Below are 27,064 nucleotides of genomic sequence, written 5' to 3' on the forward strand. Positions count from 1 at the left end.
TATTTGTGATATGAACATTCGTCAGTTTAAGCAGTTGCAAAGCTAGCACAAGACCAGTATCCATTGGTATTAAACATAAAATATACAAGAGAACATGTCACACAGTGTATGTGTATCTTGGCATCAATGAGTGAAAGTGACCAGTGTCACCCCAGACCTGGTCCTTGGCAGAAGCCAGAAGTAGTTTTCGTTTTCCCTCCCTGGGGCCAGGGGGCGGGTTTTGGCTCAGGGAAGGGGGCTAGAGGGCTATTTGCGCTTAAAGAAAGTTATCTACTTACTTGCTTTCAACTTTTTTTTATCACAGAAAGCTTTTTCCTACTTGCCAGATCTTCCAACATCAAAAATCTGCCAAGATTGGGATAGATCAGCATCAGTGCTTTCTGTTCTAAAACAGTCCTGTAAACAATTTTCAGTGTTGAATCAGAGTTCTGTTACATTTCTTCCGGATACTTGTTGTTGGTTACTAAGGCTTAGGGCAATATGGAGTAAAATAATGGGATTAAAATCTTAATCTCTTTTGTGCTTTTTTTTTTACATAATCTAAAAGCATGTAGCCTAAAAACAGCCAAGCTCCTCAATTTTTGAAAAAAACCCAATTGTGGGTTTAAAAAAATGTGGGGGAATAAAATAATCAATTGTTAGATCATGCCTATCCTTCTCTAATAGTAAAAAATAGAGAGCCTGTAACCACATCAGTGGTTTCCGCAACTGTTTCATGATTCGCCTTATTGTGGGAGCAATGCAAACGTGAAGGATGAACTTTTGGTTGTTCAATTTCATTGCTAAATTTAAGGTATCACTTAAAGGACCAGTAACGTCAAAAATTTTTACAAAAAAATTCGTTAGAATACAACGAAAAAAAAAACAACACAAATTAAAATTTAAAATAGCAAAGCCTTTAATAAGAAATAACTTACAGAAACTCCACTTCCTGTCCTCTTCAGAAACGGCGAAAAGGCGACCATCCATCCTGCAGCGCTCCATTTCTCCTCCTGGATATTCACTGAGAGCATGCAGCTGGGAGAGTGTGCTTCCCCTTGTCAAGCAGCGGGCTTCTTGCGGCTCTGTAGGATGGACACGGTGATCAGCGCAATTTACCAGTTGAGGGATTCACCAACGTGCTCCTGCCGACCCTACCCGACCCCTTGTTCGTGTCTTTGGTGGAGGAGCAGCGCCTGTGCTTCTCTGCAGCTCCTGCTGGTGACCGCACAGCTCAGCGCACAACGAACGATGTCAAGCCTGTCCTATGGACCCCTGGAAGACGAGATCCTTGTTGCAAACAGCAGGATCCAAGTGCCCTTTGGCAGGACAGTCTTCCTGGATGATGGATCCCATCCACGACCTGCTGATCCCGGGAGACAACGAGCCCCTGTCTCAGAGGCCGGGCCGCCTGACCCCCAACAAGTTCCAGTGCGAGTTCCCAGGAAGTTAAGTACTCACACCTGGGCGCCCGCAGCCCCTCCAGAGACCGAGTGAGGTTGCTGCTGCCCTATGACGGCCCCACACGCACCCTCATCGCCTCCTTCTGGCGTGTTCTCAGTCCCCGCGCCTGGGCGCTCACACCAGCGCTATATCTTTCTCCAGCTCTCGGCAATTGCGCTGCTCCTCAACCAAAGACATGCTCGGTCTCTGTAGGGGCTGCGGGCGTCCAGTTGCGAGTACCTCACTTCCTGGGAACTCGCACTGGAACTTGTTGGGGGTCAGACGGCCTGGCCTCTGAGACAGGGGCTCGTTGTCTCCCGGGATCAGCAGGTCGTGGATGGGATCCATCATCCAGGAAGACTGTCCTGCCAAAGGGCACTTGGATCCTGCTGTTTGCAACAAGGATCTCGTCTTCCAGGGGTCCATAGGAGCTGTGCGGTCACCAGCAGGAGCTGCAGAGAAGCACAGGCGCTGCTCCTCCACCAAAGACACGAACAAGGGGTCGGGTAGGGTCGGCAGGAGCACGTTGGTGAATCCCTCAACTGGTAAATTGCGCTGATCACCCTGTCCATCCTACAGAGCCGCAAGAAGCCCGCTGCTTGACAAGGGGAAGCACACTCTCCCAGCTGCATGCTGTCAGTGAATATCCAGGAGGAGAAATGGAGCGCTGCAGGATGGATGGTCGCCTTTTCGCCGTTTCTGAAGAGGACAGGAAGTGGAGTTTCTGTAAGTTATTTCTTATTAAAGGCTTTGCTATTTTAAATTTTAATTTGTGTTGGTGTTTTTTTTTCGTTGTATTCTAACGAATTTTTTTGTAAAAATTTTTGACGTTACTGGTCCTTTAAAGAAACTAACACCAAAAAATTCAATTTTTAAAGTAATACAAATATAATATACTGTTGCCCTGCACTGGTAAAGCGGTTTGCATCAGAAGCACTACTATAGTTCATATAAACAAGCAATAAATAATAAACAATAATAAACAATAATAAACAATGGCGGAAATTGAAAAAAGTCTGTATGGCACAGGTTAAATAGTGGTTAACAGATAACACCATTATGTTCTACAGAACAATCTGCTGTGTAACCTGAGCCTTTTCTCCTTTAAATTGCTGCCCCTTTGCTACACAGCAGCTGATTTATATAAACAATATTAGTGTTTTTGAAACAAACACAACAGTTTTACCAGTGCAGGTTAACACTGCATTATATTTTTATTACTTTAAAACATTTTTATTTTTTGATGTTACTGTTCCTTTAAGAAGCTTGATACAGAGGGGTTTACATTTTGGGCAGCTACAAAAAACTTGAAAATATACCTCTAGCACCATAGTCACACAGGAGTTTGTATGTTATTATATGTGTTTTTAATTATTCAGCTTTTTATTCTAAATTACACTAGCAACCATACATTGATTTGAATAGGAGATCAGATAATAAATAGGAACGGTCCTAAATAGAAAGATGAATAATTAAAATTAGCAATAACAATAAATTTGTAGCCTTACAGAGCATGTTTTTAGATGGGTCAGTAACCCTTACTTGAAAGCTGGAATAAGTCAAAAGAAGTTGCCAATTAATTAAAAAAATGATAAAGAAAAAATGACATCCATTTGGAAAGTTGCTTAGAATAAGCGATTCTATAACATACCAAAAATTAACAACCCCTTTAAAGGGGACCTGACACCCTAATAATTCCAAATTATTTTCTGTCATGTTAGTTGAGAAAAATAAACTTTACTTACACTATATTTATGAATATTTTTTGTTTTATTCAGTCTTGGAAATACACAATCACCGCAAGCAGGCAGATGCCATTTTGTGGACACTGTTATTAAGACAAATTGTTTATCACACTACAATTTTGTGTGCCCTACACAATTATAGAGCATGGCAAGCGAAGGGGTAATGTGAGGAGAGCTGTGACATCTAGGAAATGCTGAATGGAAAGTGAAAGTAACTGGCTGCCTCACGTCTATGCCTCAGTCATAGAGGTGAGGTAATATTTGACAGACAGCTCAGATGTTTAAGCACCTTTATAACAGATATGGATGTGTTAAAGAAGAAAATAATTTAGGTTCCATGTTTAATTTTCAAAGGACTTTCATTATACAGCTCTTTATGTTTAGGTTACAGGTCAGCTTTTAACTATAGTATCCTTATTGCAATGTATGATAATTTTTTTTTAAACTTCTTTTATTGATAAAAGTCAAATATGCATAAGAAAACACAGAATGTAGTACTGTACATACATTGTACCTTTTACACCAGAAAGCAAGGTCACCATAGTGGTGAAATTGAACATTCTGTCACTCAGTAATATCGGAAACATGAATGTGCAAAAACACATTTCCGAGATACAACATGTATTAAAATAACAAAGCAAACAAAAGGAAGGTTTCCAGGTATGAAGGGAGAAAAGAAAGAAAAAAAAGGGGGGGGGGAGAAAGGGTCAATCAAACACCTCGTGACCAGGACCACTCTATCATTGTATAATAGCCTTGTGTTTTTAATATAGGAAAGATGAACCCTAAGCAACAATTAAAAGCGAGTAAGAACTCTGAAGGTTTATGCTTTTTCATTACGTGCCGCCATTAATTTCATAAGCGCCCTAGCATCCATAGCGAAGAGTATTTGCTGTATTTGAATTGGACCTCTGGGTTTCCAATACTTGGTGATCATAGTGACGGTAGTATTGAATAAATGAAAGAGCAATTTTTTAGTGTATTTAGGAACATGGTCGGGAAACAACAATAGCAACGCCACTTGCGGTTCATAGGGGATATCCAATTCAAGGCCTCCTGTTATGACATTAAACACAGACTTCCAGACTTGCTGTGATAATGGGCAGTCCCACCATAAGCGGAGCAAGGTACCAGACTGGCCACAGTTTCTCCAGCAAAGCGGGGAATGATTTTAGGACATTTTATGCAAGGTTACTGGTGTAAGGTGCTACCTATAGAGCAATTTTTTGTGTGACTAGGTGGTTAGTACATCTCGTAGCTCCAGACAAAATTTGTGAAGATCTCTGTCCCATTTGATCATGTAAGGGTATTTGTATTCCGGAGGGTCTGAGATAAGTGATTTATAGCAGCTGGAGAGCGTACCCACATAGACCAACCACTAGACGATAATCTCTCTAAATATGTAGGCTGAGGGGAAGTTTTAAACCCTGGGATGTCGGCCCTGAGCAAGTGCATAAGTCGCAAATAAGTGAAATAGTCCCAGTCTGCGAGCAAGTATTTAGTTTCAAGTCTTGGAATGATAAGTAAGAACTTGGTCCAAAAAGATCTTTGACAATAAGTACACCCTTATCCATCCAGGATTGTAAAGGCAGATCGTCCATGAAAAAATGAAGGCTTTGCAATGGCTTTTAGGACTGTAGCAGTGGTGGGCAACATCAGAGATCGTTTAGGTCTAAAGCGTGGCCGGTCCACAATAGCTGGGGAACAGTGGCTTGAGGCATTTCCGTAGTTTCTAAGTCCAACCAGTATCTACAAGAGGGGGAACTATGCATTTTCACTGCAGTATCTACTAAAAATGTTCTAAAATAACAATTAAGGTTTGGCAATCCAAGACCACCCAAAGAAGCCGGCCGTTGCAACACCCTAGCGCCAGTGCGAGGCTTTTTCCCTCCCCATACAAAATCACTCATTTGTTTCTGCAGTAGTTTAATATATCGTGGCGGGAGATCGACCTGAATGGTTCTGTATAGGTATAACATTTTCGGTAAAGCAGACATCTTTGCAGCATTAATTCTGCCCGTCCATGAAATATATAGAGGTTTCCATTTGAAATATTGATCCTGAAGGGCTTTCTGTAGTGGAATATAATTATGCATATAAAACAACTCAGGATCTTTAGGCAACCGAATAAAATGTAATAAAAGACTCTCTCCACTCAAATAGATAATTACTTTTAAGGTGTTCTATTTCCTGTGCTGTGACATTTATTGGTAGAGCCTGTGTTTTTTGAGGGTTAATTTTATACCAGGAGACACGGTAGAAAGAGTCTAATTTTTGGAAAACATTAGGGAGTATGATATGTAAATTAGTTAATGAAAGAATAACATCATCTGCAAAAAGTCCACTAGTACTATTACCAAGTTTCGTTGGAATCCCCCGCATGTTATGATTCCGTCGAATTCTAATTGCTAGTGGTTCTACTAGGAGGGCACCCTTGCCTGGTACCATTCGCAATAGTGAAGGCATCCGACAGGACCCCTGATGTCAGAACCCTAGCGAAGGCTTAGAATAAAGTGGAACTACTGCCCGCAAAAACTTGGGTGTCTGCATCTTAAATCCCCAGTGAATCCTGTTGAATGCCTTCTCTGCATCCAATGATAGCAGCAAGGCCGGGATTTTATTTTGTTTGATAATGTTACATTTTTACATAGTTAAATTGGGTTGAAAAAAGACAAAGTCCATCAAGTTCAACCCCTCCAAATGAAAACCCAGCATCCATACACACATCCCTCCCTACTTTTACATAAATTCTATATACCCATACCTATATTAACTATAGAGCTTAGTATCACAATAGCCTTTGATATTATGTCTGTCCAAAAAATCATCCAAGCCATTCTTAACGGCATTATCTGAATCAGCCATCATAACATCACCCGGCAGTGCATTCCACAACCTCACTGTCCTGACTGTGAAGAACCCCCTATGTTGCTTCAAATTAAAGTTCTTTTCTTCTAGTCTAAAAGGGTGGCCTCTGTGTAGTAGGTTGTGAAAATCTTCTGGTGTTATCTGGGGCTTGTCGTCCAGGCACAAATCCCACTTGATCATAATGTATAAGATGTGGTAGAGCAATATTCAAGTGAAGCGCCAGGATTTTAGAGTAAAGTTTAAGGTCAGTATTTAGTAAATAGTTTGTGGTTCATCAGTATTGCTGGAGAGGGTATACAGAGATGACACGACCGTGGTGGGTCTCATCAACAATAATGATGAGTCACCATATAGAGAGGAGGTGCAGTGGGTAACAGACTGGTGCAGAGCCAACATCCTGTCTCTCAATTTAGACAAAACAAAGGAGATGGTTGTTGACTTTAGGAAGACTAGAAGTGACCACCTGCCACCGTACATCGACGGCTCTAATGTGGAGATCGTCATAAGCACCAAATTCCTTGGTGTTCATCTGGCAGAGAACCTCACCTGGTCCCACAACACCAGCTACTTAGCCAAGAAAGCCCAACAGCGCCTCTACTTCCTGCGCAAGCTGAGGAAATCCCATCTCCCACCATCCATACTCAAAACCTTCTACAGAGGGACTATTGAGAGCATCCTGAGCAGCTGTATCACTGTCTGGGCTGGGAACTGCACGGTCATGGAGCGCAAGACCCTACAGAGGATAGTGAAGACAGCAGAGAAGATCATAGGTGTCTCTCTTCCTTTCATCATGGACATTTATACCACTCGCTGCATCCATAAAGCCACCAGCATTTGGCTGATCCAACACACCTCTCACACTCACTGTTCACACTCCTGCCATCTGGAAAAAGGTACCGAAGCATAAGGCCCTCACTAGCAGACTGTGTAACAGTTTCTTCCCCCAAGCCATAAGGCTCCTGAATACTCAGGGACCGGACAGATCTCTCTCACACACACACTCCATCTGACCGTACTATATTCCACAACGTTACACAGCCACTGTATGCCATTGTATGGATGAATAGCCATTGGATACAGTTGTACCCTATGAGCACATCTGCACTTTGTCATGTTCCTTATCATGTTCTTGCTACTGTCATGTCACAATGATACACCCATCATGTCTGACGTTTAGCATTATTTACTTAACATATTACATCTCTGCTGAGTGTGCACTGTATTGTCCTGTCCCTGCACTGGGCTGACCTGTCTTGCAGAAGTTGGATATTTTTGCACTTGCACTTTTTGTCTGTTGTCCGGTACATCTATGTTGTGTTGTGTAGCACCATGGTCCTAGAGGAACGTTGTTTCGTTTCACTGTGTACTGTACAAACGTATATGGATGAAATGACAATAAACTCACTCTTGACTTGACTCTTGACTCTTGAGAGAGGAGTAATAAGAGGCAAACTGATTAGCTATTTGAAGTGGATCAGTAATTTTGTCGCACCTTTAAACATTGTATCCTTGTGTTGGCCTGCCTTTTACGCAATTGAGAAACTAAAAGTTTGTCTGCCTTATTGCTTTTGGTATAATTTAATTGAATTTTATCAGCTAATTCTTACGTAGGATGTAAGTAATAATCGCGTTCAGCAATATGTATTTGGTGCTGTAACTCCCTTTTATGAGATTCTCTTTTCTTGTGGAAATTGACAGCCTGTTATATGATCTCTCCATGCATTGTAGCTTTGTGAGCCAGCCAAATGGTTTGACAGTCTATCTCAGGAGTGATATTATTTACAAAGTAAGAAGTTACAGCTTGCTTCAGGTGTTCCTGAATTTCTGGATGTTTTAAGAGAGAATCATTGAGTCTCCAGGGGGTAAAAGTTTTTCTATCTGGGAACAAACTGACATCAATTCCAATTGGGGCATGGTCTGACCAGGATTGTGTCCCTATTCATGTCCTATCGGTTTGGGCTGTAGTTTGCGGGTCTAACAAGATTAAATCAATTCTAGAATGGGTTAAGAACCTGGGGGAATGAAAACTGTAATCCCTTTCTGTTGGGTGTTGGGCTCTCCATACATCTATACAGGCAAAACTGTGTAAAATTTTTTAAATTGACGGGCCTTTGATAATTGCTGTTGAGTAAAGGGGTGCTGGGTAGTCCTATAGACATCCATGATGGGTCAAGAGTGAGGTTAAAATCACCCGCCACGGTACATCTACCTTTTTTATATTGCATAAGGTGTGCCAAAGTCTTGTCAAGAAACTGCAGTTGATTGTCATTAGGTGCATAAATATTGATCAGCGTGTAAAGCTGTTTAAAGTACAAAGGAGGATTAAATATGTACCCGAAGGATCAGAAAACATGCAATGCATATTGAATGTAACTTTCGTACTGATTAGGCTAGAAACACCTTTTGATTTAGTGGGAGAAAGAGCATGAAAATTGTGCGGATAGCGTCTGTTACAAAAAGTTGGTTGGTGTTGGTCCGCCTTGTATTTATAAGCCTCATTGAGAGCCAAATTCCTTTTTTGTGGGGTATTAACCCTTTAAATGCCACAGAACGTAGAATCTACGTTCTGTAGCAAAGTAACTTGAAATGCCACAGAACGTAGATTCTACGTTCTGCAGCATTTGCAGATTTGGGAACGGAGGAGCGGTTTGTAAAGCCGCTCGCTCCGTTCCTGCTTGTTCCCCAGCCCCTAGGCAACGAGCCTAGGCGGGGAACAAGTGGCCCCTGGGTCGCGATCGCCCAGGGGCCCCAAGGCAGCAGCAGGCACGTGCAGCATATGTGCCCTGCTGCTGCCTGCACTTTCAGAACGGAGGAGCGGCTTTACAAGCCGCTCGCTCCGTTCTTAGTGTCCCTGCCAGCTTACCCTTCCCCTAGGCAACGAGCCTACGTAGGGAAAATGGGCCCCTGGGTCGCGATCGCCCAGGGGCCCCAATGCAGCAGCAGGCACGCAAAATAAACGTGCTCTGCTGCTGTTTGCCTGCTGCCTGCTTTTTTTGAACGGAGGAGCGGCTAAAAAAGCCGCTCGCTCCGTTCATACTCGTCCCCCAGCCCCTAGGCAACGAGCAGAAGCGGGGAACGAGTGGCCCCTGAGGCGCGATCGCCCAGGGGCCCCAAGGCAGCAGCAGGCACAATGAAATCTAGGTGCCCTGCTGCTGCCTGTGCTTCCTAGCCCTACAGCACCGCCCACTCACCAGATCCAGCAATGAAGACGATTCCAGCTCATCATGCAGCCCTCCTGGACAACCTACAGCCTGCCACCCCAGGTTAGTGCCCCCCCCCACACACACATACACACAAACACACACCCACACACACCTATTGTACTAATACACTTACATTCCCACTTATATTCACACTTACACACACATACATTCAATTTTGGGGGATCAGGGGGGGTCACATATATTCACAGCCCTTACACATGCTTGCACACACTTGCACATGCAAACAACACGCATACAACACACAATTTGCCTGTTGTACACACACATACGCTATTTTGTGTGTTTTTATTTTCTTTTATCGCATCGTCTGTATTTTTGCCTGTAAAAACTGTTTTATTGCCATTGCGAATAGCGTATTTGCTAATTGCACCGCGCAATACCTTTTGTATGTTATTTCGGTGATTATATTGCAATTTCAGTGATATTTGTACATTTTTAGCCATTTTATTGCATGTTTAGCCATTTTATTTCATTTTCAGCTTTGCGTAGGTGTTGTTCGCTTATTTCTATCTGTAAAACCTATTTAGCTATGCTAAAATAATCAAACTTTGATTCTGACCGTTAATTACATTAGGCTAAAAAAAAAAAGCCATTGATTTTTGTGGTTTTGTTGGATTTTACTGATTTTATACCATTTGGCTCAGTTCTATGTTACTTCGTTTTGCCCATGGAAATTTTGTCTGCTATAGATTCATTTGGGGGTCTCTGTGCGCCACATAGTTTGGTATATCTATACATATTGGGCATCAAAGTATTCAGTAGACCCCTGGCGTTCATATTTAGGATGTTTTATGCTGATACGTTACGAAATGTGGGGCATATAATGGGGTAAAATTCAAGCTTTCTGACGATTTTCAGAAATTTGATAAAAACCGTTATGTTCAGCATTGCTTTGCAGTTTGGCAGTATGCAGTAGAAACACATATTTACCCATATTGGATTTGTCAGAATGTGTACTTTCTAAAATATATGGTTTTCTGGGGTTTCTGTACTGTTAGGGGGGTCTAATGTCGCATAATACACACACCAGGTGCTTATATTGCAGCAGCCAGCGCGTCAGCTGTGAAAATGTATATACAGTATTGTCATTTGGGGGTCTCTGTGCGCCACATAGTTTGGTATATCTATGCATATTGGGCATCAAAGTGTTCAGTAGACCCCTGGCGTTCATATTTAGGATGTTTTATGCTGATAAGTTACGAAATGTGGGGCATATAATGGGGTAAAATTCAAGCTTTGTGACGATTTTCAGAAATTTGATAAAAACCGTTATGTTCAGCATTGCTTTGCAGTTTGGCAGTTTGCAGTAGAAACACTTATTTACCCATATTGGATTCGTCAGAATGTGTACTTTCTGAAAATATATGGTTTTCTGGGGTCTCTGTACTGTTAGGGGGGTCTAATGTCGCATAATACACACACCAGGTGCTTATATTGCAGCAGCCAGCGCGTCAGCCGTGAAAATGTATATACACTATTGTCATTTGGGGGTCTCTGTGCGCCACATAGTTTGGTATATCTATGCATATTGGGCATCAAAGTGTTCAGTAGACCCCTGGCGTTCATATTTAGGATGTTTTATGCTGATACGTTACGAAACGTGGAGCATATAATGGGGTAAAATTCAAGCTTTGTGATGATTTTCAGAAATTTGATAAAAACCGTTATGTTCAGCATTGCTTTGCAGTTTGGCAGTTTGTAGTAGAAACACTTATTTACCCATATTGGATTCGTCAGAATGTGTACTTTCTGAAAATATATGGTTTTCTGGGGTCTCTGTACTGTTAGGGGGGTCTAATGTCGCATAATACACACACCAGGTGCTTATATTGCAGCAGCCAGCGCGTCAGCCGTGAAAATGTATATACAGTATTGTCATTTGGGGGTCTCTGTGCGCCACATAGTTTGGTATATCTATGCATATTGGGCATCAAAGTGTTCAGTAGACCCCTGGCGTTCATATTTAGGATGTTTTATGCTGATAAGTTACGAAATGTGGGGCATATAATGGGGTAAAATTAAAGCTTTGTGACGATTTTCAGAAATTTGATAAAAAACGTTATGTTCAGCATTGCTTTGCAGTTTGGCAGTTTGTAGTAGAAACACTTATTTACCCATATTGGATTCGTCAGAATGTGTACTTTCTGAAAATATATGGTTTTCTGGGGTCTCTGTACTGTTAGGGGGGTCTAATGTCGCATAATACACACACCAGGTGCTTATATTGCAGCAGCCAGCGCGTCAGCCGTGAAAATGTATATACAGTATTGTCATTTGGGGGTCTCTGTGCGCCACATAGTTTGGTATATCTATGCATATTGGGCATCAAAGTGTTCAGTAGACCCCTGGCGTTCATATTTAGGATGTTTATGCTGATAAGTTACGAAATGTGGGGCATATAATGGGGTAAAAATCAAGCTTTGTGACGATTTTCAGAAATTTGATAAAAAACGTTATGTTCAGCATTGCTTTGCAGTTTGGCAGTTTGTAGTAGAAACACTTATTTACCCATATTGGATTCGTCAGAATGTGTACTTTCTGAAAATATATGGATTTCTGGGGTCTCTGTACTGTTAGGTGGTCTAATGTCGCATAATACACACACCGGGTGGTTATGTTGCAGCAGCCAGCGCGTCAGCCGTGAAAATGTCTATACATATTGTCATTTGGGGGTCTCTGTGCGCCACATAGTTTGGTATATCTATGCACATTGGGCATCAAACTATTTAGTAGACCCCTATGTTTATATTTAGGATGCTTTATGCTGGTAATGATACATGGACAATACGTTGCTGGAAAGTTGAAGCTTTGAGGCAATTTTCAGATATTTCACCAAAACCGCCAAATTTGGCAAAGCCTTGCGACTCAGTAGTTTGGAGCAGAAAGGCATGGGTACCCATTTTAGATTCTGTAGAATGTGTACTTTCCAAAAATGTATGGGTTTGGGGGGTAAACATATATTTCTGTGTTTTTACCCCACAAAAATGCAGACAATGTGCTGATTTTTCATTAGCTGACGTTACCCACAGGACAATTTGTATGTGCTAACTTCATTTTGGGGCCTCTAAATGCCATATACTTTGGTAAACCTATGCACAGTGGGCACCAAACTGTTTGGAGGACCCCTGGCAATCACAATTTGGGTGCTTTTTTGTGATACGTAATGATACATGGGTGATATGATGCTGGATAGTTGAAGCATTGAGGCAGTTTTCAGATATTTCACCAAAACCGACAACTTTGGGAAAGCCTTGCGACTCAGTAGTTTGGAGCAATAAGGCATGGGTACCCATTTTAGATTCTGTAGAATGTGTACTTTCCAAAAATGTATGGGTTTGGGGGGTAAACATATATTTCTGTGTTTTTACCCCACAAAAAATGCAGTTAATGTGTTGATCTTTCATTAGCTGAAGTTACCCACAGGACTATTTGTATGCACTAACTTCATTTTGAGGCCTCTAAATGCCAGATACTTTGGTAAACCTATGAACAATGGCCACCAAACTGTTCGGAGGAACCCTGGCAATCATATTTAGGGTGCTTTTTCTTGGTGCATAACGATACATGGGTGATATGGTGCTGAGAAGTTGAAGGTTTGAGGCAATTTTCAGATATTTCACCAAAACCGACAATTGTGGGAAAGCCTTGCGACTCAGTAGTTTGGAGCAGAAAGGCATGGGTACCCATTTTAGATTCGGTAGAATGTGTACTTTCCAAAACTATATGGGTTTTGGGGGGCAAACATATATTTCTGTGTTTTTACCCCGCAAAAATGCAGTCAATGTGTTGATTTTTCATTAGCTGAAGTTACCCACAGAACTGTTTGTATGCGCTAACTTCATTTTGGGGCCTCTAAATGCCAGATACTTTGGTAAACTTATGAACAATGGCCACCAAAATGTTCAGAGGAACCCTGGCAATCATATTTAGGGTGCTTTTTCTTAGTACGTAATGATACATGGGTGATATGGTGCTGGGAAGTTGAAGCTTTGAGGCAATTTTCAGATATTTCACCAAAACCGACAACTTTGGGAAAGCCTTGCGACTCAGTAGTTTGGAGCAGAAAGGCATGGGGACCCATTTTAGATTCGGTAGAATGTGTACTTTCCAAAAATATATGGGTTTTGGGGGTAAACATATATTTCTGTGTTTTTACCCCACAAAAATGCAGTCAATGTGTTGATTTTTCATTAGCTGAAGTTACCCACGGGACTGTTTGTATGCGCTAACTTCATTTTGGGGCCTCTAAATGCCAGATACTTTGGTAAACCTATGAACAATGGCCACCAAACTGTTTGGAGGAACCCTGGCAATCATATTTAGGGTGCTTTTTCTTGGTGCGTAACGATACATGGGTGATATGGTGCTGAGAAGTTGAAGCTTTGAGGCAATTTTCAGATATTTCACCAAAACCGACAATTGTGGGAAAGCCTTGCGACTCAGTAGTTTGGAGCAAAAAGGCATGGGTACCCATTTTAGATTCGGTAGAATGTGTACTTTCCAAAAATATATGGGCTTTGGGGGTAAACATATATTTCTGTGTTTTTACCCCACAAAAATGCAGTCAATGTGTTGATTTTTCATTAGCTGAAGTTACCCACGGGACTGTTTGTATGCGCTAACTTCATTTTGGGGCCTCTAAATGCCAGATACTTTGGTAAACCTATGAACAATGGCCACCAAACTGTTTGGAGGAACCCTGGCAATCATATTTAGGGTGCTTTTTCTTGGTGCGTAACGATACATGGGTGATATGGTGCTGAGAAGTTGAAGCTTTGAGGCAATTTTCAGATATTTCACCAAAACCGACAATTGTGGGAAAGCCTTGCGACTCAGTAGTTTGGAGCAGAAAGGCATGGGTACCCATTTTAGATTCGGTAGAATGTGTACTTTCCAAAAATATATGGGTTTTGGGGGTAAACATATATTTCTGTGTTTTTACCCCACAAAAATGCAGTCAATGTGTTGATTTTTCATTAGCTGAAGTTACCCACGGGACTGTTTGTATGCGCTAACTTCATTTTGGGGCCTCTAAATGCCAGATACTTTGGTAAACCTATGAACAATGGCCACCAAACTGTTTGGAGGAACCCTGGCAATCATATTTAGGGTGCTTTTTCTTGGTGTGTAACGATACATGGGTGATATGGTGCTGAGAAGTTGAAGGTTTGAGGCAATTTTCACATATTTCACCAAAACTGACAATTGTGGGAAAGCCTTGCGACTCAGTAGTTTGGAGCAGAAAGGCATGGGTACCCATTTTAGATTCAGTAGAATGTGTACTTTCCAAAAATATATGGGTTTTGGGGGTAAACATATATTTCTGTGTTTTTACCCCACAAAAATGCAGTCAATGTGTTTGATTTTTCATTAGCTGAAGTTACCCACGGGACTGTTTGTATGCGCTAACTTCATTTTGGGGCCTCTAAATGCCAGATACTTTGGTAAACCTATGAACAATGGCCACCAAAATGTTCAGAGGAACCCTGGCAATCATATTTAGGGTGCTTTTTCTTAGTACATAATGATACATGGGTGATATGGTGCTGGGAAGTTGAAGGTTTGAGGCAATTTTCACATATTTCACCAAAACCGACAATTTTGGGAAAGCCTTGCGACTCAGTAGTTTGGAGCAGAAAGGCATGGGTACCCATTTTAGATTCTGTAGAATGTGTACTTTCCAAAAATATATGGGTTTGGGGGGTAAACATATATTTCTGTGTTTTTACCCCACAAAAAATGCAGTCAATGTGTTGATTTCTCAGTAGCTGAAGTAAAGTCCTGATCAATTTGGATGTGCTAACTTCATATTGGTGTCTCTAAATGCCAGATACTTTGGTAAACCTATGCATAATGGGTATCAAACTGTTCAGTGGACCCCTGGCAATCATATTTCAGGTGCTTTTTCTTGGTACCTAATATAGTTTGGGATATGCGGAGCAGCAAAATAAAACCTTTGCAATGATTTTTCAGAATTTTGAATTTTTTTTTGAAAAACCGCTATGTTCAGACAAGCTTTTATGTTTGGTAGTTGGGATTAGAGAGACATAGTTACCCATTTTGTAATCGGCAGAATGTGTACTTTTCAAAAATGCATGGTTTTCTGGGGTAAACCTACGGTTTCAGGAGTTTTTGCCTTGGAATCTAAAGCATGCCGTTTTCTGCCTTAGTGCTTTCAAAATTCGGCAATATACTGCCGGGAGTTTTTGAGGTACAGAAGTCCTAAATCTCCCTAAAACTATACATATCTGGTATTGGCACGTTCGAGAGACATAAGGCTTTCCAAATCAGTTGGATTTTCATCCGTAAAATGAAATATTTTTCTGGTATAAATTGATATACGATGAAAAATGGTAATTTTTCATTTTTTTTTGGTATTTAGCACTATAAATTTTTTTGCACAGGTGGAAATACATGAAAACTCAGGCAGATTTAGAAAGCTCAGTTTCTACCGAAAAAAACAATGTATAGTTTTCCTAGGTAAACTATAGGTTTCCCCTCAGAAAATGCCCCTAAAGTGAGAGAGCACAAAATGTTTCAAAAACGGCTGGCATTTCGCGTAACCAAAATGTGAAATTCTGCTGGCACTTAAAGGGTTAAGTCCCCTGGCATTTAGGCAGTACAATTTAACCATAATATGTAGAACATGTTTGCTTCACCACCAGCTGAATCATCAATATAACGTTGCTTAGAGAAGCTGAGACCCATACATGTAGAAAATACAATAACATTATTATATTAGGACCCTTTAAGAAGAAAAAAAGCAGCCTGGAATGAGGTATGAAAAAAACAGTAAGAAACCAAAACAATAATAAAATAAGGGGGGAAACCTGCCATAGAATAACCATATATATGTAGCTTCGGATGGCGCAGATAACTAAGTAGAGCTGGGCCCAAATAGATCCCAAATGGTGTCTGAACTGGGAATGTGGGGGGAGGTAAGGACGGTTGAAAGAGAACAGATGGGCGAAAGGGTGTTACACCCCAATTTCTAGAGCCATAGATGAAGTAGGTGAAGACAGAGATAAGTTATAGTACCTAGCACAGGTAAAGTCAGCTGCATACTGTGATAAAAGCTCACCCTGGTGGTCTAGTGGGGGGACAGCAGGGACGCCTGCCACCCCCCCGGCGGGGACGCCCGCCGCATAAGGCTTATGCGCCTCAGGTGCCGGCATTTTAGGGAGCGAGTGGCGCCTCCTTGGGAATTAAAGGCGCAGGCGTGAAATTTAAAAAGTACTTAAAGGTACATTTTCTTTTTACACGCTGCCCGTGATAGGAGTTTGTTCCTGGTGTTTCTGAGCTTTTGCTTAATCTGTTTTGAACCTGTTTGATTCCTGTTGTGACCCCCTGCCTGGCTTTTGACGATTCTACTCTCCATATCCTGACCCCTGCCTGAATACCGACTTTTATTCTGCTTAACCCCTCTGATTGACTGTCTGGTGTGACCCTTGCCTGCCTGACTACGTTTATTCTCTGCCTGCCCCGACCCGGCCTGATCTGACTACTCTATTGCCTAACGCCTTGTACTACGACCTTCTGCCCAAAGATTCTCGCTAAACAGTTGTGCCCCTCTGCCTATCCAGAACATCTGGCCTTGCACCTCTCGTTTAAGTCCTGGTGGCATCCAAGTAGCTGAAGGCTCCTCCCGAAGCCAAAGGTGGTCACACTACAGGTGAAGCACGAGCCGAGAGCAGGGTGCTTGGCATTTGTTCTGGTGTTGAGTGCCGACCGTGACACATACATTACCCCTCTTGCCATTCTTTACACAGCCTTTGCACTTGTTTATGTGGTGTTAAGTAGATTCCACCTGCGAAGGGCCTTTCTGGCTTCTTCTGGAGCGGCAAGAGAAGCAGTTGTACCTTGTCTGTTAACCACAAGCTTTACCGGGAAACCCCACCGGTATGAGATATTGTTATCCTGAAGGATCTTGGTGGTTTCTAAAAACGCCCGTCGCTTTGCCAAAGTAGCCTGGGATAAATCAGAGTAAATTTGTAAATCCGAATATTGAGCCGGCCAAGTTTCCTTGCGACGAGCCGAGCGTAGCAATTTTTGACATGAAAGAAATGCAGTTTGGTTAAGACATCCTGTGAATTATGTTAATTAATAATTCTTGTTGCGGGGTGTCAGGCATAATTACCTTGAGTAGGCCCGCCAGGTATTCTTCCAGGTCCTGTGCCAGCACTGATTCCGGGATGCCATGCAGTTTTAAATTGTTTCTGCGGGAACGGTCTTCTAAATCTGCTACTTTATTAGCAAGCCGTTCTATTGCCGTTCTATTTCTTTGTCAGCTTTAGCCTGGTTATCAGCCAACTCATTATGCAAAGTCCTCCATCTTAGCTTCAATATGCGATGTACGGTTGCCTATTTCTTGCAGCTCCATGCGTATGTCCGTGGACGATAGTTTAATATCAGCTTGCAGAGTATGCTTAAGGTCCAAAAGCATAGCTTTAAGTTCCTCGGTAGATGAGCGATGCAGATCCCCGTCTCGCAAGGGCTCAAAAATCTGGTCAGGCTGCGCGACATCCAAGATGGTGCCTCCCGGAGCTTGTTGTTCAGCAGCCGTTTGCACAGCAAAGTACACTGTGACAGTAGAGCTTGCTTTTTTTGCTGGAGTTTAGGTGCCATACCTCCCCTGAGTATATATGTAAAATATATGCTTGAAATATCTCGATCTTCGCAGTTAATGTCGAGTTTTGGCTCAATATGACACGGAGCTCAAGGCTCAAGTGTCCATGTTCAGTGGTAGTTGGCTCCGCCCCCCAATGTATGACAATTTAATGCTATTCCTATGTAAAATATAAGACTTATTACTCTTTGGTGCAGCAGATACCCCTGCTAAATGTTTGTGAAGATTCTCATTCATCCAGGTCACGGTATATCTTTAGAAAATAGTCAAAACAACTGGACTTGCTGTGTTTTTTTTTCTTAAAGACATTTCACCAGTCATCAAACTGGCTTTCTCAATTCAGAATTGAGAGCCAGTTAGATGACTGGTGAAATATCTTTAAGAAAAAATACAGCAAGTCCAGTTGATTTGACTTATTTCTACAGAAATACCCCTGCTAAATCTGTATGTTTGAATGTCTGTCCAGGTGCAAAGCTAAATAATAGTAAAATATATTTATCATATATCTGTAATGTTATCTTTACTTTATTAGGTCCCATCCAAGCATTCTGAAGATTCCAAATGAGTTATTTTATGATAATGAGCTCCAGGCAGTTGCAGATGAAATGATCACATACTCCTATTGCAAATGGGAGATGCTTCCAAAAAAGGTAGTGTGCTGCAGACTTATTCACTCCTCTTCTATGGCAAACAGTAAGAAAAGAGCTGCCTTGCACGACCAACTCTACACTTTGTAACTTGCCCTAGATCCAAGTCCTGGCTAAAAAAAGGTGTCTTTTGAATAAATGGATTGAAATGGACTATGCGGTGCAGAGGTGAAAGGATACATTGAAAATTGTGAGCTGTCTTTTTACAAAACACAATTTAATCTAAACAAGTACCCCACGTACTTGAAGTAATAAATCACCTTGCCACTGAGGTGTTTGTGTAAAATCTATGGATATATACAATATCCTACTAAAATCTTAATTTTGGTGATAAGCGGTGGTTTATTCTAAATTCGAGAGCTTTGAGACGGAGCTGACATAATGGTTCCTTCAGTGAACACGAGGAGGCTACTTCTCCTATAGGGGCTGCATATTTCAGCAGGCTCATTTCACACCAAATCCCCCCCCCCCCTCATGTCACTAGCCTAAAGCTTCAGAAGCCAGGGCACCTTAAAACATCATCGCTGTGTTTATACAACACAATTTTTACTATCTAATCAATTTCGTACATACAGACTAGTTGGATAGACAAACTGAACTGAACAAGTCAACAGGGATCTGCTGAGGTAACAATTGTTAGTTTAGATAAAATCTTATTAACCGATAAATAGGAAGTCCGGAGTCCATGGGGTCCGTTTACTAAAGTGCGGTAAATCTGACTTTAAGTTTCCGCATGTTATCGCTGAGAATATTTTTACGCCAGAATATTCGCAGCGACTAAGTTTACTAAACAGCGATGCGCTCAGAAGTCATTGCGATCACTTGCGGTAACTACGTTAAGGAACCAGCTTACGTTAGCGGTAATTTTAGCGAGTTGCGAATTTTCTGGCGAAAAATTACGTTTTTGCGAATATTTATGCTATAAAATAGTCTTGTTTTATGGCGGTTATTATGGCAATTTTTACTGTGACATTTATGGCCAGAAATGCATCTTCAAAACTTATAAACTTTATTGACTGATGATTATACCATCCAACAACATCACCAGAGTAATACCAATCAAACATGTCTGCATCATATAAACTCTTCTGCCAATAGAATCATAGGAAATGATACCAGTCAATCTCTTTGCTTCATAGAAATGCACAGTTTAATGTAGCCAATCCCAATGAAACCAAAAAGTGTAGAGGCTGACGAATCCTTGGACTGTGATGCCACTGCCAATAATACGACTCTGAGCTGAAACTGCTGCTGTTGCACCAGATAGAAGCAGAAGCCAAAACATCCTGTCAGCAATAGCTACAGATCTCTCTCCTGTCAGCAAAGAATGATGGGTAAAAAAAAAACATTATTATGGGATATTTCCTGCCCCTTGAGAATTTTCTGGCAGAAAAAATACTTTTACGCCACTTCATATGTGGCGGTAAAAGTTTGCGAATATTCTGGCGTTAATTTTGTCTTTAGCACATTTCGCTGTTTAGTAAACCATGCGTTAATGTGTACGTAGCGTTATTTTCAGCAAATGCGATAACTGGCGAACAATTATTCTTGCGCAAGAAAATTCGCAAATTTATATTTACCGCAGGTTAGTAAACTGGCGATAACATATTTGGCGAAAATTCTGTCTATATATTGTGCGAATATTTTTAACGCACTTTAGTAAACGGACCCCCATGTATTTTCCACAGGGTTCATTTGAAGATATAAGAGGTAATTTAAGTGCAGGAAAGCAGGTTGCAAAGTGCATATAACTGCTATTTGTTAGCACTTTGCTTTGTGCCTTTCTATTTAGATCAATCGCGGCAGGTCCCTTTGCTCCATTTCAGTGTACAGAAACCTGTGGCAACCTCATAAATAAAGTATTTGGCAATGCTGTAATAATTGTAGGGGGGAGGCAGGTAGGTACCCGCCTTCTGCCCCTACTCATCCCTTAACCTGTGTGTAATTCAGATTTGCAAGTAAGGGAGTTGTGGCAGACACAGGCCTAGGGCATGGTATGGTGCGCTGCACCTTGTGCTGAATACACAATCGGCATATCTTGCTTAAAGTTTAATATAAAAAGGCCCTCCTGGCTCCTTCTCACTCAGGGTTTATTCTCTTAAAGGTAGACTGCTTTTTTTCCATACCCTCAGATAAACTGTGTATATGCACAATGATACATGCTGAATTAGGTTTTTTTTTTAATCTTGATGCACTTTATTGCATATTACATTAAACATAGTACAATTTAGTCTAAGTAGTGATGTAATTAATATATTTTTTAACTATTTTAAAAAACTATTTTTTTTAAATGTTTTGTATCATAAACAAACACAGATACATTGCTTTCAATAACATCTTGCAAGTTAAAAACAGAAAAAATACAAATTAACTTAATACAGAACCATAGAAACACCACTTAGAACCCCAGTTCAGGTAGAGAATGTACCATTGAATGCTACTCTCATGCTGAAATGTACAAATCTTAAAACACTTTCATTATCTTTAAAGGGCAACTAAAGTCTAAAATACAACAATGTTACAAATGCTGTATTTTGTATACTAAATATAAACATGAACTTACTGCACTAGCAGCCTAATAAGACAAATGATTTATGCTTTCAAAGTTGGCGCAGGGGGCTGTCATCTTGTAACTTTGTTAGACATTTCTGCAATATCAAGACTCGCACATGCTCAGTGTGGTCTGGGCTTCAGTTGGGAGGCTAAGCTTAGGGATAGTCATAAATTATCAAAACAGACAAGTCAAATAATATCTGCCATAGAAGCCAATATAGCAAGACTGATTACGGTAATAATCAGATTATAAAGACTGCACTGAGTCTCTGGATACAAATCTCTATAGGGAATCCAACATTGCTGCTCGAGTTCTGGGAAGTAAGGTGGGGTGCTCCCCTGCCATTTGAAAGTATGATCATTTACCTGCACAGCAGTTGGGGACCGTCTGACAATTCCTATTCACAGCAGTAAAAGAAGGGGGAATTTATAAAAACAGTAGACATTTTTTAATTAAAGTATATTGGATACAGATTTATTTTTCATTAACGAAAGTAAAAATGGGATTTTATATTTTTGCCTTTACATCCCCTTCAAGGACTTCCCCATTATCTTCCATGGTGTGTTGGGTGCTGATATGAGGGAAGAAAATAGTCCATCTTTCTTCAATCCAGCTGAGATTCAAGAGGTTATATTTTACCTTCAAGAACTGCTGAAGACACAAGGCAAGAAAGGATTGGCTAAGATTTCCCCAAAGGAAATTGGCATAATCTCTCCTTACAGGAAACAGGTAATACCTACTTGCCTTCTCCTTTTGGTTTAAAGGTACCCTAAATGATCTCCCTGCTAGGAGAATTTTGAAAAAATTATCTCTGGCTCCCTATGTAACAAAAGAATACGACATATTTCCAGAGGGCATTTGGTTACAACAATATTTTATTACTTAGGGCTGTGAAAGAGTAAATCTGATACTAATTACAGTACACTGTATATTAGTACAGATATGGGATATGTTTTCCAGAAACCTGTTATTCAGAAGGCTCTGAATTATGAAAGGCCATTTATCACAGACTCCATTTTAAAGGGATTCTATCATGGTTTTTATGGTGTAGCTTTAATTTCTTAATTACCCTGTTTACTCTGCAAATAATTCACTATACCATGTAAAATGTAATTCCTAACCTAACAAGTGTGTATTTTTTTTTCACTTGTAATATTGGTGTGTAGGCAGCCGTCTCAGAACTGCTTTCTGACAGGCTTTTGTTTCTTCTACTCAATGTAACTGAGGACATGGATTTTTACTATTGAGTGCTGTTCTTGTATCTACCAAGGAGCTGTTATCTGGTTACCTTCCCACTGTTCTGCTAATGGGATGCTGGTGGGAGAAGGTTTTCAGTGTAATGTGATGTATTTTTTTTTTTTTAAAAAAAAAACATGTTTTCCCATGACAGTATCCCTTTAAGCAAATAATCCACATTTTAGAAAAAAAAAATATTCCCTTTTTCTTTATAATAATAAAACAGGACATTATCCGAACTAAGATATGACTAATCCTTATTGAAGACAAAGATGTCTTATTGGGTTTGATCAGGCAATGATTTGTGATGAGGCTACAAAGGCTAGGGTGGCATGCTACACCAGAATTTTGCTCACATACGGAGCACTGGGGTCTAGGTGCGCTGAAGTTTTCTATGCATCCTGTCCCCTGTGCTATGTGCATGAGCTAAAAGAATGTGCTTGTGTGCGACCCTGGAGAGGAGGTACAGGGGAGGCCTCTTTGAAATTTGGCACTGGGTTTGATTCATGTTTCAATGATTTTTCAGGTTTTTTTTGGGGGGGGGGGGTGGAGATCCAAATCACAGAAAGACTTATCAGGAAAACCCCAGGTCTTGAGCCTCCTGGATAACAGGTCCCATACCTGTACATATATGATGTATAGTAGCCTAAATATGGAATCATTTAGTGAGCTTCAGCATGGGTGAAATACTTACTATCGTGTTAACAGATATGCTAAAGAGCATGATTGGTTTTATTCAGTAAGCTTTAAATAGGGTTATGCAGAGTAACTGAGACTTTAAGAGGCAGATGTATTACTGTATGTGGTGAAAAACAAACATGGAATAATTTAGCACAATGTAAAAAGCTTTTCCTTTTAGCAAATTCCGATAGAACTTACAAATTTCTGAAACTGTGTAAAGTAGCTGCAGCAAATCTGGCATGACATAAAATAAAACACCCATTTTCAATTTATTTTACACATCTTTTTTTACAGTAATCACAGTGAGCACACAGTGGCTACACATTCAGTATGCCCTCTACATTAAACTGCAAGTGTAACATCCCAGTATAGCTGAAACACACATTTGCACAACTTTAATAGGACAGAACCGCAAATACATTTTACTTGTAACAAATCAGAATGTGGTAGCAATTATGCATATTTGGTTATATTAACTAAGCAAAATTGGCTTGTGAATATATATAGCATTTGATGCAAATGTAATGATTTTAATGATGTAATGATTGTAATGATTTTGTTTTTTTTCAGGTGGAAAAGATTAACAAAGCTGTTCATAAGACATTTTCACATGTTCCTAATATTAAGGATTTAAAGGTAAGCTAAAATTATTTTGTCATATGAATAGCATTATTGTAAGGGTCACAGATCGCTGGTCTTCCTTTCAATAAGTGTATACAGCAGGGCAGTTGTTATGTTTTGGTAGCCGAGGGTGAGTAGAGTATAACAGTTCCTCATTAGCAGGTTCATGCAGCCATTACACAACAGTAAGCAACTCTAACACCTCAAGTTGTATAGAAAGTATGCACAGTATGTTTTGAGCACAGTGACATCTACAGGCCATTTGTATAAACACAGGAACAGGACACACCGGCACAACATGGGTAATTTCAGCAGGTTAAACCTTGCTCGTTTATTGCGGATGCAAGTTTCGGGGCGTGACCCCTTTCTCAAGCATACCGGATATTAGTGCACATTAGTATTTAAAAGCATATCAATTAAGTTAATTAGTGAAACATGTTACATTCAATTAATGACAATAAGTGCAAGTGCATACATATAGGACAAAACGAAAAATTAATCCAAACTACAAAAATTCGTTGAAAAAGTCCATGAAAAAAACTTAGTAAAAAAATTTTTTGAAAATTTTTTTTTTAAAAAAAGTGACAAAAAGTTATAAAATTCGTTTTGTAAAAATATATAAAAACTAATAAAAATATATTTCAATTTATACTTGCAATATTTTCGTTTGTATTGATGTAAAACTGTGTTAAACAAACATTGGAGAAAAATTTTTTGAAAAATTTTTTTTTAAAAAAGTGACAAAAACATTGTGGTGTTCGTTCCATACAGATGGATAAAAACGAATAAAAATGTATTTCAGTCGATTCTTGCATTGCTTGTATTTATATTAGTACAAAGCTGTATTCAAAAAAAAATTAATCAACATCTGCAAGACTAAAGTATCCAGTGCAATAAAAATAATAACATTCAATACAAAAAATCACAATATCAAATGTAATACAGTGTTTAACAAATGTCATAAAAATGTTAGAAAAAATATACATTGTAACAGATCTACTAAATGCTCATAGAAAAACCTTTTTAAACAATTTTAAACAAAACTCAAAAGAATAAATCTATTTACTTGAGTTTGAAATAATTGGATTTAATCTAAATTCAGATTAGTTCTACCTCTATCCATTAGGTTGTAATTTGAGATATTATTTATTACTCTTACCCTAGCAGGAATTTTGGTATGAAAACTTTCCCTGAGGCGTATGACTGCAAACTGATTATCTAAAGGAAAGAAAAAAATAGAGAAAAAGGAATATAAATTAGTAAAGAAAAAATGTTATAAAAAGCAACTCAGATTAAATTCTTCATTTAACCCTTTTGGGTGGCGAGTTTGTAAACGCCATATCCAAAAACATTCTCTCTGTAGTAATAATTTCTTTCTATCCATGCCAGCTTTGGGAAAAAATTTTTCAAGTATCTGCCAACGCAATTGAGAGAGTTGATGGGTTTTGGAAAAAAAGTGTTTAGCCAACCAAGTTTCGCTTTTATATTTGGCAGGTTTAGTCTCAACCTTTACAGCTGTCTCCAGGGGCTTGTATGTACGAATAGTGGACTTATGTTCATTTAACCTCAATTTGATAGCCCTACTGGTTTGTCATATGTACAATAACCCACAGGGACATTTCAAGCTGTAAATGACATCCTTTGTATCACACATAAAAAAGCCGCAAATTGCGTGTTTAGTGCCTTGTTGGGGATGAGTCACATATGACCCAGGTATAATAGCGTTACAGTGGCCACAATTCCTGCAGGGATAAGTGCCACATTTCTGGGAGCCTGCAATGGTACTAACACTTTTTTTTCCACATTTTTGTTGGATTTTTTGTTTTTAATAAGTTCCCCTATATTTCTTCCCCTTCTGTAGGAAAACAAAGGTGGCAGCCCAAACAGGTGTCCAAATTTATGATCAGTGGACAGAATTTGCCAATGCTTTAAGATCTGTCTGTTTTAACCTTTTGGAGTTTGTATCAAAGGAGGTAATAAAGGGAATCCTCTGTGAAGTGGACCTATTCCTAGCTTTTCGTACAAGAGCTTCTTCACGTGGGATTACTTCTACCTCTCTTTTTGTATTCATAAGCATCCCAGAATCGTATCCTTTCTCAAGAAATCTCTGTACCATGATACTGGATTCCTTATCATAAAGTTCGGGAGAGGATGCAATGCGCTTCACCCGCAGTAGTTGGCTTCTTGGCAATCCTTTAAAAAGACCAGGGGGATGAAAGCTAGTAGGTCTAAGTAGATTATTTCTATCTGTAGGTTTAGTGTATACCGTGGTAACTAGCTTAGAATTCAAAACCTTAATATTAACATCAAGAAAGTGTAGTGTAGAGGGATTGGCCTCAAAGGTAAATTTGATCGTAGGGTGTACAGTGTTTAAATGATTTACAAATTCATTAAGCATATCAGATGATCCCAACCAAATAAAAAAGGTATCATCTACATACCGCATGTATTGGCAGATGAGCTGATTGAAATCAGAATCAGAAAAAATATGAGTTTTTTCGAAGTTATCCATAAAGATGTTGGCATATGCAGGTGCCATGTTGGCACCCATGGCGCAGCCTTGTAACTGTAAGAAGTACTCATCATTGTATGTAAAATAATTTTTGGTTAGGACCAAATCCAAAAGCTGACAAATAAGTGTAATTTTGAAATCCGGTATATCCGAATTAGATAGATAACTACGTATGCATTCAATGCCATCTGCATGGGGAATAGAGGTGAAAAGATCTTTTACATCTAATGAGCATAATAGAAAATCTTGGTCAGGTAAAATAACCTCGTTAAGCCTAGTCAGGAACTCAGTGGTGTCGGTAAGGCATGGTTTCAGGGATGGTAAAATCTCCTGGAGGAACATATCAATATAAATGGCAAGGGGTTGCCATAATGAGTCCACATTAGAAAGAATTGGTCTTCCTGGAGGGTTAATGAGGCTTTTATGCACCTTGGACAGAAAATAGACATGTGGTATTTTAGGATGTTGTGTAAACAATAAGCGGGAAACATCCTCAGTTATTAACCCTTCCATCACAGCGGCATTTAAAATAATATTAAGCTCATTTTTAAACCCAAGGGTAGGGTCAGTGTTCAATTTTTTGTAATGAGCCGTATTAAGTAAATGCCGTTCAGCCTCTGTCTCGTAATCAATTCTGTTTAGTAAAACAATTCCACCCCCTTTATCAGCGTTGGTAATGATGACTTCACTGTTACTTTGCAGTGTTTTCAATGCCTCCTGCTCAACGAATGAAAGATTTTTATTATGTTTGTTTTTATTTTTCGTTAGATATTTGTTGATGTCAGCCATTACCAACGTTTCAAAAGTATCAATGGTTGGAAAAATACCAGGAGGAACGAAATTGCCCTTTGTACCCAATTTTGCCTTTAATGTTCTTACAAAGCTATCCTTTTGATCTACGTTTTTATCCGAAAAATGCACTTTTAAT

General features: G+C 39.9%; 1 protein-coding gene across 1 annotated transcript in view; it reads left to right on the forward strand.

Annotated features, from left to right (window-relative positions):
• Nucleotides 1–27,064, forward strand: part of XB5951253.S (provisional ortholog of Mov10 RISC complex RNA helicase S homeolog) — a 111,418-nt gene that overhangs the window by 70,751 nt on the left and 13,603 nt on the right. The window contains exons 16-18 of the mRNA XM_041583711.1: nt 18,418–18,535; nt 21,624–21,815; nt 23,574–23,639. Coding sequence (XP_041439645.1) covers nt 18,418–18,535; nt 21,624–21,815; nt 23,574–23,639 — 376 coding nt within the window. The remainder of the gene's footprint in view (nt 1–18,417; nt 18,536–21,623; nt 21,816–23,573; nt 23,640–27,064) is intronic.

The sequence above is a fragment of the Xenopus laevis genome, chromosome 2S, assembly GCF_017654675.1.
Source record: "Xenopus laevis strain J_2021 chromosome 2S, Xenopus_laevis_v10.1, whole genome shotgun sequence".
NCBI classification, from domain to species: Eukaryota; Metazoa; Chordata; class Amphibia; order Anura; family Pipidae; genus Xenopus; species Xenopus laevis.